Below are 14,535 nucleotides of genomic sequence, written 5' to 3'. Positions count from 1 at the left end.
TAGCACCCTGACCACTGCACCATTCCCTGCCCTCAGTTGACATGAAGAGGAGAAACCTGGCTCAGAATCAACCAGGAGTCCGGTGGCACCTTAAAGACGAATAGATTTATTTGGGCATAAGCTTTGTGGGTAAAAAAGCCCCACTTCTAACAGATTTATTTGGGCATATCTGAAGTCTTTACGGTGCCACCGGACTCCTCCTTGTTTTTGTGGATACAGACTAACATGGCTACCCCCGATACCTGGCTCAGAATGTGTAGATTCTAGATGATGTCTTGCTTAAGACAACTTATTTTAGCTGATGGGTCACCAGCCAAACAGTCACAAAAAATTACATGTTGTGGGGTGGCCTGGAGGACACCTAATCTGAGCTAGAAAAACAGTGGTGGCACAGCTGAATTATGGAACTTGGATCTGTATGTACTTTGGAAAACATTTAGGAAAAATATCTATATCTATATCTATATATACCTCCTATCAAGATCTCTGAACTGTACCTTGCTAAAAGGGGAGTCGTTACCCAACATGCAGCAGCGTTCCTAGGCACCTGGCATGGACAATGAACTCTCTGCTCTCTTTGTAGCAGGCCTTGAAGTGTTTGAACCTGATCTAGAAAAGCTGATGCTCAAACTAGCGGCTTTTCATCTAATACTCAAGTATCTTCATGGAACTACTGTGGACGTTCCTATTAATGTTCAAATATTTTTCAGTACCTCTTACCTGATATCTGGGTATGTACTAGCAAGTGTAGCAACTTCTATTTTAATGCTATTTGAATCCTGAAGTCTGATTATTTCAGCCAGTTTTGGGAGTGCAGAATCCAACCATGTGGCCTTGGACCCCTATCAGAAAAAAGTAACCAGAGTAAACAGTCTAATACAGGTCCATTGGGATTACAAAACTCGGTCTGCATGGGGTGGGGACATAATCAAGGAAGGTTGTTTCAATAGGATTCCAGCTAAGCCAGTTTCTGACACAATTGGGTTCACCACGAAGGAAGGAACCAAACAGCGATTAGAAATGATGCCCTATAGTTTTCAGAGACATTGTTCTAAACTGGATTTAGCCTTGCCCAGACTTTGAAAAACAAAACAAAACACTTATTTAGCTGGACATTTGTTTAAAAACCTATTACGTTCTCTAAACTGTACACAGTTCACTCTTCCCTAGCCACTGGTCTACCTGCTACTCCCCAGTATGATCTTCTTCTCAGCTACTTAGTCTGTTTGTTACCCCTGGATATTTGCAGTGACATGACAAATGCAGGTTGCATCCGTGGATGTGTGCCAGATCTTTGACTTTTATCTGCTAAACCCCTTCCTTTATTCCCGTGGAAAAAAGCCCAAGCAGACCTGCCTTCCTGCTGCTGGAAACCCTATTTAGAATGAGTCCTGACCTCCCTCCCACACCACCTGCTTTTCATAGTTACTATCCCCCCCTTCCAACTGGGTTCACTGCAGTTCAGTACAGAGCCATGAAAGGAGGGATAGGATTGAGATTAAACAAGTGTGAGTTGATAATTAATTCTCTTAACCAAAACACTGTTCTGAAAACAAAAACTGGCATTTCCAGACCCAGCCTAGACTAAAAGCAGCAGAGGCCAGGGAAATCAAGGGGCAAGTTGCATGCAAAACATACCCAGTGCATGTATTTATGCCACAGAACGGCAGCATCTTTATATACAATAGATAACTATTAGATAAACTTAAATCTGTGTAAACTGAGCATAACAGGAAAGGAACCAACTGCATGTAATCAGGAGGAAGTGGGAAATCACCATCGTACTTGGCAGCCCATTTTCTGCTACTAGGGTGTTAGACTTGTAAACTATGTAACCTTCAGTCCCCGGGCATATATTCCAACTTTAACTGCCCCTAACCGCAGAAAACTCCCCTTCCGTATAACATCCACTTGAAAAACCTACATAGCATTTGAAGAATTAATGCTAGAGGCTGAAGAAAACTCCCTTCAGAAGTTCATAGGACTAAGTTCTAAGGTGGACATGGTGAGCCATCACTAACCTTCTCTTTGCAGAAGCTTTGCAAGTGGGAGGCGTGAGCTGAAATGAGATTTGACAAATTTTGCTGTAGTTCTGGGGTTTTCAAACTGACTTTCTTCTTCATTAGCCTCACAATGTATTCTTTCACCAAGTGACCATGAATCTTCTCCATAATGCCCTGTTGGGGAGAGGAAATGGGAGTTAATTCAGTAGAATCATATGCGTGGAACCCACTGCGAGGGCTACAGATTATGCCAGATGTCTGGCATAGAGTATCTCAACGGCACTGACGTACAGAAGCCCCATAGCCCCCTCCTACTGTGTATCCAAGTCCAGTGGTGGTGAGGGGTGGGGACACAGGGGCCGCGCCCTGCAATTGGGGAAGATGTGGAGTTACAATGAGGCTCCAAGCACTCGCCTTTGACTTGACAGGAGGAACAGGCAGGGAATGGGCAGAGCCTCAGATGGTTCCAAAGAGTAGCAACAGAGGGACAATCCTCCCCCACCACTGTCACAGAGAGGACAACCTTGGGCAATTTCTTTTCAGTTGCTTCCAGCCCCAAGTTCCATAGTTGTCCCTGGTGGAGCTGATGCAGGAGGTGAATACCTAGAGAAGGTAACAGCTCCTGCCCACTCACCCAGAGGACTCGCAGATGTACAGCCTCTTTCCAAGGCCAGCCATCAAGGAACATAGCAAGAGCAGTCTTGGAGCTGGGTGAGTTAGGGGAGGAAAGAGGGAATGGAGGTGACATTCACCAGGGGGACGAGAGGATGGCCTGGGCTAGCATACATGAGCTCAGGGAGAGGGTGGGGGTCTGTTTTGAATTTTTGTTTGGGACATCTTTGAATAGCATTAAGCCCCTGTTTGTACATGTGAATCGATGGCAATATGGTTCCAATGCTAAAACACGGTGTGCCAAATTCCTGCCCTCAGTTACACCTGGACAGCCATGCTGGATTCTCATTAGTTCTGAAGTACTCACTCATCTCCTTATTACTGGCTGATCTGGAGTCCTGTTCTACCCAGTGCACAAACCCTCCCAGCCCATTGCAAGCAAAGCAAATGATTTCTGGGAATTGGCTCTTCCCTGAACGGGGATTTCCTATTGGGAACAAGTGATGCATGAGCGGTAGAAATATCGCAGGGAAACAGGAATCTCTGCCTCAGCTCCTCCTGGTCCCCTATTTGATTACATAGATTACTGAATTTGTTCAGATTATTAGAGAGACAAAAGCAGGAAACAGAATTCTCACATGGGGACTGTACATTGTCTATTTGAGGCTTGCTGTATAACCACAAGAAATATGGACTTGGACATTTAAATTTGCCTTGGCTGTGGCTGAGGATAGAAGCTTGCACTGCAAATCACAACATCTAGACATGGCCTGTTCTTGGGCTTGGCTCCCGTTGCAATCATCCCTGCAAATACTTAGGGGTATCAAAGCCACTATAAAACTAATTTGCACATGTGCAGCCATGCTGGGGCTGAAGAACCACAGCCCAGATCCTTGGTGTAGACAAGGCCTTATTCTGAAAAGCTGCCTGAACATTGAAGCCTCTCTAATGTGTTTGGCCATCATGCTTAAGAAACCAGGGTCAGAAGGAGCTCCGTGGAACTGGCATTGATGGATAGGAGTTGATGTTGGCCATTGGGATGATTTAGGTAATCTGCACAGTAATGGAAACCCCTCCTTGGGAATGGGATTTGCAATTGTGAAAACTCACCAATTTAAATAGGGTTAAACTGGTGCTTGCCAACATGCACACCGAGTCCCCTTGCCAAACTGAGGTGGGTGTCCACATAGCCGAGTGTCAGAATGGTCCCTAGCTGACAAGCCAAGCTTGGATCCCCTAGAATTCTTTCAATGTCTCCCTTTGATTTTACCTGGTAAAAGGGGTCGCGGAGAGTCTTGAATTCTGAAAGGTGGTTGCTGGTGGCCTGAATGATTTCATCCATAGTTTCATTGCACGAAAGCCATTTACTTTGTGTGAACTTTCTAAAAATAGTCTGAGGAAAAAACATGCTGTTCAGCTTCTACAAAACAAAGTCTACATGCAAGTATATACATAGAGATTTAACATCTTATACAACAGGTGTGCATGGTGCTGTACAGAGAAATTAAAGATGGCCTGCTAAAGGAGAAGGGGTGAATGGGGGTTATGCCCTTCTTTGCTTCCTTCTGATGAACAGGATAGAGGCCCTGAAAGGCTTAAATTAAAAACGATCTTTCTGTTTGCATTTCTTACATTAGAATTTCATGTCTTTTCTACTCTATGGTGACTGACAAGGACTGATGACATCGAGTTCCCAGGGGATGAAAGTTGAGGGAAGAGATTTTAATCAGAGATTGTCTTTTGTTGGAAGTTAAATAGATATTTACAAAAAAAAAAAAAAAAAACACAACCAAAACAAACAAACAAACAAAAAACCATAACCCCAATAATGACACTGGAGCAGGTTGTCTTCCTTAAGAGTCCATCCCTTTGGTCCTCTCAGTTAAGATTTGAGTTCACAATGAACTTCTCTGAGACCTCCCAAGAGGTCCTCGAGGAAAAGTGGGGAAGATCAGATTTGACAATCCTGATGTTTCTTTAATTAGAAACAAGAAGTGGAGAAAAGCCTTTTATTTCAAAGAAAGGAAAAGCCCAGAAGAAGCCAAAAAAAGTGAATGAGCCCAATTTTAAATGCTTCACAAATCATCTTTAGATATGTATCTTATCCCCAGGAATTTACAGGCAAAGGCCCTGCTGCTCCAGACACCTGTGTATGTAAGTAATGTTGTACATGTGAGGCGTCCCAGTTACTTCAATGGGACTACTTGTGCACGTTAAGTTACATTTGTTTTCAGGATTGAGGATAGGGTGACCAGACAGCAAGTGTCAAAAATCGGGACAGGGGATGGGGGGTAAATAGGAGCCTATATAAGAAAAAGATCCAAAGATTGGGACTGTCCCTATAAAATCGGGACATTTGGTCACCTTGGTCCTGCTAGTGAAGGCAGGGGGCTGGACTTGATGACCTTTCAAGGTCCCTTCCAGTTCTAGGAGATAGGATATCTCCATTTAATTGAGAACTAATTGAGTTTTAAATAATGCAGGTGGGGGCTGAGACTTAAAGTTCAGATCTGGCTCTGATCTTTTCCCAAGTTTGGGTGTGATAGGTTGTGGGGTTTGGCTTTGGGCGCCTCTCTAATAGATGAGAAAAGATCGGATTTTTCTTTAGACTATAAACTTCCTATTCAGTTAAATCAATCAACCTGAAGTGTATATTCATTGCTTTGATAAAGACAGCATGATGACGACGACCTCAGCAAAGTAATGTGATCAGATACTACGATGTGCAGTATAAACCCTGGAACACTGGGTTCCCATGTGTTTAAACACCCCGCCCCCAAAAAAGAAGAATTCTGGGAAAATTATGTTGAACCTACTTTTTTGTCCCAAATCAAATCAGTAACATATTAGACTTTTCCTCTACAGGAATATTTCATATGATACAATTACATCCCTATATGCTTGGTATTTATTCATGTAATACACACAGGTTACCTTTAACTCCAGAAACAAGTCTTGAAGCAGTACATCATAGCCAATGTTCTCTATTTCGCTAAGCGTACCAAGTATTTTTAATCTCGTGCTGTCTTGTGCGGATGGTGTGGTTTTCTCTGTGTGGTCTCTGAAACAAGATGCAGGAATAGATTTGTTACCCAAAAGAGGAACGCTAGTGGGAGACACATTTTTAATAGGTCAAGAAAATGCAACTTAACACCAGGACATCAAGTTTTGGTCATTACCTAAAAGCAAACTAGAATTCTAAGTGGCTTCTATGTCTTAGAGTAGAAGTGATGGTCAGTGTTAATGGGAGGGATACTGATTACATGACGATGACTTTTTAATTTGTATGTCTGGCAATTGTTCTGTTATTATTGGATGTGCATGTAAATTATCATTGCATATGTGAATGGCAAAAAGGGCAGATCCAAATAGCCCTGCCACTGCCCCCGTAAAGGCCAAACTGCAGTGGAAATAACATCCCCTGCTACATAGGACCCAGCTGCTGCAGGAACTCCATACCTCCTTGCCAGCTTGATAGCCGTTCTTGGCACAGGAGTGCAGGAATGAAGTTGTGGGTGGCTGAGCTGTAGTAGGTTCATGGGGCACACAGTGCAGATACATGGACTCAAACCCTCACAAAATGAATGGCAACAGGCAATATCTGATGCGTCTTCCTATAGCCCTGGTGGACACTGGCTACTACAGGCTGGGCCGTAGGATTCAGTTCCTCAGCCTTGTGCATAGGCGCCGACTCTGTGGGTGCTCCGGGGCTGAAGCACCCACGGGGGAAAAAAAAAATGGTGAGGGCTTTGCACCCACTGGCAGCCCCCCATCAACACCTCTCCCTCCTCCCCCCTGCTTCCTGTCTACCTTCAGCTCCACGGATCACTGCCTTCCCATCCCTCCCAGTGCCTCCCACCTGCCAGAGATCAGCTGTTTTGTGGCGTCAGGAGGTGCTGGGGGTGGGGTGGGGAAGGGGAGAGGCGCAAGGGTGCAGTGCGCTTGGGGAGGGGGCGGAACTGGGTGGGAAGAAGCAGGGTGGGGGTGGGGCATTAGTGGAAGGGGTGGAGTAGGAGAGGGCCTGGGTGGAGCCAGGGGCAGCATCCCCCGGCAGAATAGAAACGCTGTGCTTATGGCCTGGTGCCTTTTGAACAGTTTGACTCAGGCTCTGACCTCTCACGCAAGATTCGGTCCATTGTTTTTCAGTTATTTCAAGAAAATAATAGATAATAATATCTCCACTCTATTAGGAGAGCCAAAGGGTACCTTAGTTTTGTAGCAAAATATTTAATGATGCACAGCTTGGACAAAGGAAAATGCAGTTGTGGAAACTGTCCTAATGGAATGAAACGGCTTGTTCCTAAATAATCAAATGGCACTTTTCTTTTAACCCAAGCGAATATCTATTCTACAGATGGGTACTTGGAGACTAGGTGACTTGTCCATGATCAATCAGTGTAAGGGGGACAAGTATATAGTGTAAATATTTGATTAAGCTTTTTGGATATTAGATACTGGAAGTTGCACTGTAGCTTCTCTCTCTCTCTCAATCAGTATGTAAATATTAAATACAATTAAAGGTTTCGGTGTGTTTGCTACTGTAATGCTCTTTACCTCCACAGCTACAGTCACCCAGATTGATTACAAAGCAACAAGTTAAGCATTTTCATTGTGACGCTTACCTAAAAATCATGCAGTTGTTAATATTTGCAATGATCATAGCCTTGAAATAGCTGTGCGGCTTGTTTTTCTCTTTAAATTCTTCTAAGGCCTTCTGGTAGCTAAAGGGGAGAGATTGAAAGAAGACATCATGATCAGTAACTTTGCAACTGGATGTCAACATTGCGCTTACGAAGCTGTTTCCTGCAACAGATTGTTACTGTACCTTTTCAAAAATGTTGACAGCTCCACCAACAGTACAATGGACAGTTGTTTGCCCAGTTCAGGTGTAATTTCTGCAGCTCGCCTTTGTCCTCCATGAATAGTCTAAGACATAAAATTGATCAACTGTCAACTTCAAATTTCTACATCAACCCTCCCCCGCAAAAAAAAAAAAAAACCCCACAGGAGAGTGGCTAAGGTGGCTGATGCTGATTTCTTATTAGTTACTGGTGTTAGAAGAGTAGCGATCAATGCGCTAGGCGCTGCGCAAACACAAAGCAAGAGCCAGTGGCAGCTGTCTGCGTTAGGTGCCTATAACTAAAGATGGTGGAGAAGTGCGGTGACTTGTCCAAAGTCACACAACAGAGCTTGGAACAGAATGCTGGTCTCTCCGGAGTCCCAGCACAGGGTCCTAGCTGCTGAACGACACTGCCTGTGCTGGGAATAAGCAATGGAACTGTACTTATTTTGGACACTAGTGCAATATTTCCACCCTCTAGTTTCAATCAGGAACATAAATGAAGAAGAAGGAGAAACTAAACAGGAATTTAGAGGAAGAAAAAGTGTGAACATAGCGTCAAATGGTTTTATATATATAAAAATACACGCACACTTTTTGAAAAATATCTTCTAATCATCTCGGGGGGTGGGGTGGGGGGGGGGGGGGAAGAGAGTCCTACCCAAGAAAAGATGAAGGAAAAGAGTTGATTTGTCTAACACAACCTGCAACTCAGCCAAGTTCCTCAACAAATAACTAACTGTTATTTTGTTCATCTGTGTACAAGAGGTCCTACTGGTTCAGTTTTGGTTACACACATGCATTCCCCTTTGGTCAGGTCAAACAAAGGCAGGATTTTTCCCCTTAACATGTTTGAGGTGTGGGGAAGGGGAGTTTCCCAGGACTGTAGAACAGAGGGACCCGCTAGTCCCCAATGAATAACCACCCATGCAATCAGCCCATAGCCTCTGACTGAGGCAGGCCTAGTGGATAAAACATTGGCCTGCGCTGTGGGAGAACTGGGTTCAAATCCCTGCTCTGGTATAGCCTCCCTGTGTGACCTTGGGCAACTCACTTAGTCTCCCTGTACCTCCATTCCCCATCAGTCAAATGGGGATAACAGCACTGTCCTTGGTCACAGGGGTGTTGAGAATAAAATCCATTGATAGTTAGGAAGTGCAGAGTTAGTATGGTGATGTCATAAATACTTAGAGATTTTTCCATAGCATTACATGGTCTTCCCTTTATGTGGATATCTAGAGCTTTTTGAATGGATTGTACTTGGTTTCAAATCCTAATACCTGCATGACAGTTATTTTTAAATATATCCTGGATCAAGTAAAACAACCCACTTCAGTGTGTTTGTTACCTGGATGACATCTATGGCTAATTCACTATGAAAATGTCCATCCAGTTTTTCCGGTTCTCTCTCTTCTGTCCACCTCTGTACTTCCATTTCTAAACTCTTGGCCAGCCAGTTCTTGACAGAAGCCTTGACAGAATGAAGGAAAAGAAACATTTACCTCAGCCCATGTACATGGTTTTTAATGCTCACGGTTTGTGGGCTACATTTTACTGATCAGTCATGTAATTTGTCTGGCCTAACGGAATTTTACATCAAACCCTGCTAGGAACTTGAAACTCTACTTTCTGCCAGTTACATGCTAACATCTGAGAGACTTGTAAAAACCCTATACCCAGAGGGCCCAGTCTTTATTCATGACCATATTGTACCCTCCTGTGCTTAGCTCATGGGAGGGCATACAAGAACTCTGGAACTTAAGGCTTGTTTCAGTGTTCCCAATTAATGTTTCCTCAGGGAGAGACTTGGAAGGTGTACAGGATATTGCCCCCTATTCCCAGGGGAATGGGAAATGGAAGCTCCGCTGCTGTGGGTCCTGCTCAGTCTCCCTTGTGGCTCCTCTACCAGCCAGAGTGCAGAAGATAATGCTACAAAAAGCAGCAGTCTTCTGGGCACATCACCACGCGAGTAGCTGCCAGGTTGGGAGGAGAAGCATGCTACATATAGTGGCTGCTTCTCAGCGCTGACCCTTCCTGCTCCTGACATGGATAACTGCAGAGCCGCACAGCACATACAGTAATTAACACCGAGAGGCTACTGCTGCATTCTGTTTGCTCTACAACTTGCCTGTCCCAGCTCACATCTGGAAGGGATTATAGTCTGGAGTTCCAGTCTAAACTTCCTCTCTATTTACAAGTCTCCAAGAATTCTAGCCCGATGTTTTTGACTGATCAAAAGGTTCTAAGCACTGATTACTAGAATGGTCACCACTTGTGGTCTTTTTTTGGGGGGGGGGGAGGGGAGAGCAACCCAAGACTAACAGCCTCTCTGCCATTTCTGCAAAGATTCTTCAGTACAGTTAAGGGCTAGATTTTCAAAAAGCAGGCCTGCACAGCTGCACACCTTTGCATGCACCCAACCTGCTTTCACAAATGCTTTGGGTACGAGTCTTCTCTGACAACAGCACGTAAATCAGGAGTAATGCCACTGGAGCTACACTGGACATACCTGGCTAGGAGAGGAGAACTGAGCCCTCTCTGCATGCCTTACTTAGCATTGGGCCCCCCCAAAAATCTGACTGTTTATTCCCTCTTAGGGTAAGGCCTCCAGGGATAGGATAATTGTTTTTCTGTGTAAATAGCCATGCAGCCCCCAAGGCTGGGCTGAGCATCAAGACAACAGCATTTTGTTATGTAGGTCATTGTGCAAGAGAGAACATGATTCATTTCCCACCCGTTTGGCGAGGTTGAGCTGACATGTCTGATCTTGAATGGTATGTAAAATGATGCAAGGAGCAGAGCAATGCACAGGAACTGTGCCCTGGACAAAATAAAGCTTCACTAAGGCATGTCACAGAAATAAAGGTAAGAAAGGAATGAACAGATTCTCACCGCTTCATTATACAGGTATTTAGCTTCAAGCTGTTTGATCATTTTGGGTGGCAAAAGGCTCCCCAGTTTGGCTTCATCCAACTCTTTCACTAAAATGGAATTTTTTCTTATGTCACTGGAATAAACAAGCCAAGCAATCACATTTCATAGAGTCAGTGTAATTGAAGACAGTTGGTTTACATAAATCTAACATTGCTAAAGAAATTAGTGAAAACCAGATGTAAAAATGGGCGTTGCCCTTAAACCCAGGCAGACCTTGGCGGAAAGGAGACAGCGCCCAGGCTTTGTAGCCCAAGTCTCCAGTTATAGTTTGTTTGTGCCTCTAAACAATAATGGACACTGGCACAGCTTGCTGTGGGAATTCAAATAGTGCAGAAGTGTTCTAGCCTAAATGGAACCAGGAGTTGAGTTTTGTGCCAGCAGCTGAGTTCTGGTGGGAAAGGGAGAATTCAAAACAATGAAAATAAAAGAAACCCTTCCTCCTTCAATAGCTGAATTATCTGATGAGACCCTGGGTTTTAGTGACTAAAGGAACATTGAACAAGCAGTTTTTAGAATTTCAATGTCTAAAAGGCTGCTTTTGGTGTCTCATATCCTGCTGTTATTCTTTCTGTGAAATGCCTATTAAAGGGAGGACTGCTGGCTTGACATGGAGATAGAAATCATCTGCTACCCTGGTGTCAGTGTGGAATCACCATCAGCCTCAAAGGAGATGTACACTGAGGGCAGGCTTGGCAAAGTTGGCCTTACCCTTGTGAGCTGCAGTGAGTAAAGTTAGTGATTACCCAACCATCACTTCACAAATATCACATTGTACTACTAGCAACAATCCATGGGCTGCTTTGCTACAACTTCAGAAACTTGTTACCAGATCTTTAGCAGCAGTAGTGCTGTGCCAGGAACAGTTTAGAGGGGGAAGATGGCCAAGGTGCAGAATCTTCATTTTTTGTTGAAAAAAGTTCAGTCAAAAACATTCACTCAGCTCTATCGTTTATCCCTCGCAGGGTATTTGTGTAAGAAAATAGCCAGGGTTCTAGATAATCCTACCCTAATCCAGTGGTCTGGAGCGTTGAAACATTCGCTGATTCGCCCCTCCCAAATTACTCCTGAAACCACCCAATCGGTTTTCAAAACAAAGCCACATATTTTGGCTTATGCCAGAACTTTTCTGAATGGAATACACTGAGGGAGGCTTGCATGGTATATGTAGCTATATCATTGTTATATTCCCCCCCCGTGTGCTGCTCCTTTAAAATGTCTAGGGATCAGAGCTGTGCTGCTTCCCTGGTGCAAAGTTGCAGTAAAACTTGTATAGCCAGCTGCAGGAGGATTCACCCAGTGCAAGGGGAACCTGAGGCAACATGAATCACTGCTGTACCTCCTATTGCCTGCTGCAGGAGGCCTGGCCAAGGATTCTCTCCACTCTGCTGTTCCCTGACAGGTGAAATGGCCCCTTAGGGCCATAGGCAACTAACTTAAACCTATTTTGTTAGGGGAGCAACCAGTGCCCAGAATCACGGATGGGAGGGGAAGCACAACAATGACTTTAAGGCCAACTTTGTACACCTTCCTTCCCCTCAGCTGCACTGAGCACTCCTTAGAATTAGCTCAGGCTCTGGGCCCAGAAGCCTGCCTTCTGCTACAGGTGACTGCTATGTTTCACTCAGGCTGTTAGATGAGAGGCATGGTTTGAGGAGAATCTTTCACAGAGGAAATCTAAAGTCATCTGGTTTAAATCTCCATATATTTAAATAAAGTCACTCAGAGTGATAGGACACTGAGGTTTGTATGTATGGAAAAATGGACTTGCTTTTAGAATTTCAACCCACTGGGGTAAATTCATCCCTGGTGTACATATCCTGTGGTGTCCTATGAAATGCCCAGCAACATCATGTATCCTCATTTACCAGTGGCAGGTGAGCGCCTTGTGCATGTACCCTCCCCCACTGCACAGTACGTGTTTAACATAGGAAGTAGGTTAGGCTGGGTATGAAACACTGACAGTCTCCGGGAAGAGAAACTCTCACATCCATATTTAGCAATACCAATTTAATCACATGTTGCACCTTATGAAAGTAGTTAAAACATGACTAGTCTATCAGTGTTTCTACCCCAAGTGCAGCAGCGCTTTTGGAAAAATTCTAAAATCAACCTCAAGTCAATCCATTTTACAGCAAAGCAGCACTTAGGAAAATAACACTTTGGGGTTTTAAAATCAAGTAACACAGCTTTTGTATTTACAGTTTGTGATAAGAAACAAGACTTCTTCACAAACCATATCTAACAGCAGAGCAACTGCTTTGTCTAGGGCTATGGAGGAGTTCAGTTTTACAAAATATGTGGTAATTTAGCCCAATAACAGTCCTTTGGCTAATGCTCTGCTGGACTTGGGTTCCACTCCTTGTTCTCCTAACTCAGGAAGTGTCTACTAAGCAGCCGGGTGATGTGATTTCCAGTGTGGGTAGACATACATGCACAAGTGGAGTTCAAGCTAGCATGCTAAAAATAGCACGGGGGCCAGGGTGGCACAGACCGTGGCATGGGCTAGCTGCCTGAGCTGTACCCCCAGGGGGGCCAGGTGGGATTGTACTCAGGCAGCTAATCCGAGCCATCGCCCACACTGCTGCGGCCTCACTGCTACTTTTAGTTGCTAGTTCGAGCAGAGCTAGCCTATGTCTACCCGAGCTGGGCATTATATCTCCCAGCTGCAGTGTAGACATACCCTCGGAGGTACACAGGGACTGTGGATAATGCCTCACATGCTCCACCCTCCCAGATGACTTCACATCATGTTTCTCAGAAGCACAGGCCTGCAGTTGAATGAGGGACCAGAAGGAAAAAAAAGGTCCTTCGCTGCCCCAAAAGGAGGTGTCTGGGGTGGAGAAGCAGAATCTGGAAGAGTTCAGTCAGACAGCTGGAGGGGTGATCAGGACAGGGAGCGTGCCCAGGCCAGCCTGATGCAGTGAGCTATTTGATTAAAGAGTGGCAGCAATGGACTTGACTCCCTTCCAGCCCCACTGGGCTGAAAGATTGCTGTTGTGGCACTCTGAGGGGAAGTGAAAAATCCTCCCCAGAGGATTAGAATAAACTGCAGGTGTGGATTTCAGGCCAGGCCCTCAAGATGGGGTAAATCAGCATAGTGCCATTGATTCCAAAAAATCAGCCATGTACTTGACACCAGTGGAGCAAAGTCAACTTACACATAAATATGTGGGCATCATTGGAGCCAATGGAACTATGCGGATTTACATTAGTGGAGCATCAGGCCCAAGGGCCACACAATACAAGACCTGGGGAATACCATCCTATGTATTTAAGCCACAGGGACAGGTGAGGGGACTCCCTGACTACTTAGATGCCCGCTCAATTGGCTGAAGAGCAATGGAGTGTAATTGGCATGACTTGGTGCACGGGAGCATGACGTTAAAGTGTAACTGTACGTGGTGGCAAATGATCCCCTACAGAGCATAGACAGAGAGGCATCTTCTGCCACCTGCTGCAGGCTGTTAAGTTACAGTGTATAACGTGGCACAGCTATCAAGACACCCAAGAGCTCTTTGAGTTTCAAAATTACTCTCTGAATTGGATACTGTAAACATCGTACTTGCTGCTGTACATTACTAATCACTGCAGGCAAACTCCTACCCGGGGCCGTGTGAATGTGACTGGTGGGGGCATGTGAGGGTGCACACACACATGTGGCAGCACTTGCCACAAGGTACTGGGCAAGGGACCGGGCTGCCCACCTGCCAGTTCTCACCAGCCTGCAGAACAGTATGGTCTGCTAGCATGGAGTGTGATGTGACCCCTAGGTGCCTTGTACACATGCTGCAACATGGAGCCTGCTCTAGAGGTGAGTGAACCCTGCTCCTTTCTGGGACCAGCCGTAAATTATGCTGTAGAGTGTCTCCCAGCTGCCGTTGCCCATCCTGCACTGACAGGATGGCTCATACACCTTCAGATGGGTTCCAAACACATACCCACTTCCTTTGTTGTAAGCAGCCACACTGGGAAGGATTTTGCCATAAATATCCCCTATACTATGGCTATGTCCACACCATGCGGCCTGTGTCAGCACAGCCCTCTAGTGTACACAGGCCTTTTTCTGTTGGTCTAGGAATACCACCTCCCTGAACAATGTTAGCTGCCTTGACAGAAGCCACCTTCTGTCAACATAGCTCAATCTAC

General features: G+C 45.0%; 1 protein-coding gene across 1 annotated transcript in view; it reads right to left on the bottom strand.

Annotated features, from left to right (window-relative positions):
- TNFAIP2 (TNF alpha induced protein 2) overlaps nt 1-14,535 on the bottom strand; it is a 31,305-nt gene that overhangs the window by 3,499 nt on the left and 13,271 nt on the right. The window contains exons 4-11 of the mRNA XM_005285847.5: nt 10,348-10,462; nt 8,804-8,926; nt 7,441-7,541; nt 7,238-7,336; nt 5,550-5,676; nt 3,886-4,008; nt 2,022-2,177; nt 721-842 (exon numbers count right to left, since the gene is read on the bottom strand). Of these exons, the coding sequence (XP_005285904.2) occupies nt 721-842; nt 2,022-2,177; nt 3,886-4,008; nt 5,550-5,676; nt 7,238-7,336; nt 7,441-7,541; nt 8,804-8,926; nt 10,348-10,462 (966 nt within the window). The remainder of the gene's footprint in view (nt 1-720; nt 843-2,021; nt 2,178-3,885; nt 4,009-5,549; nt 5,677-7,237; nt 7,337-7,440; nt 7,542-8,803; nt 8,927-10,347; nt 10,463-14,535) is intronic.

The sequence above is a fragment of the Chrysemys picta genome, chromosome 4, assembly GCF_011386835.1.
Source record: "Chrysemys picta bellii isolate R12L10 chromosome 4, ASM1138683v2, whole genome shotgun sequence".
Taxonomy (NCBI): Eukaryota; Metazoa; Chordata; order Testudines; family Emydidae; genus Chrysemys; species Chrysemys picta.
This window is presented reverse-complemented; position numbering and strand designations above follow the sequence as displayed.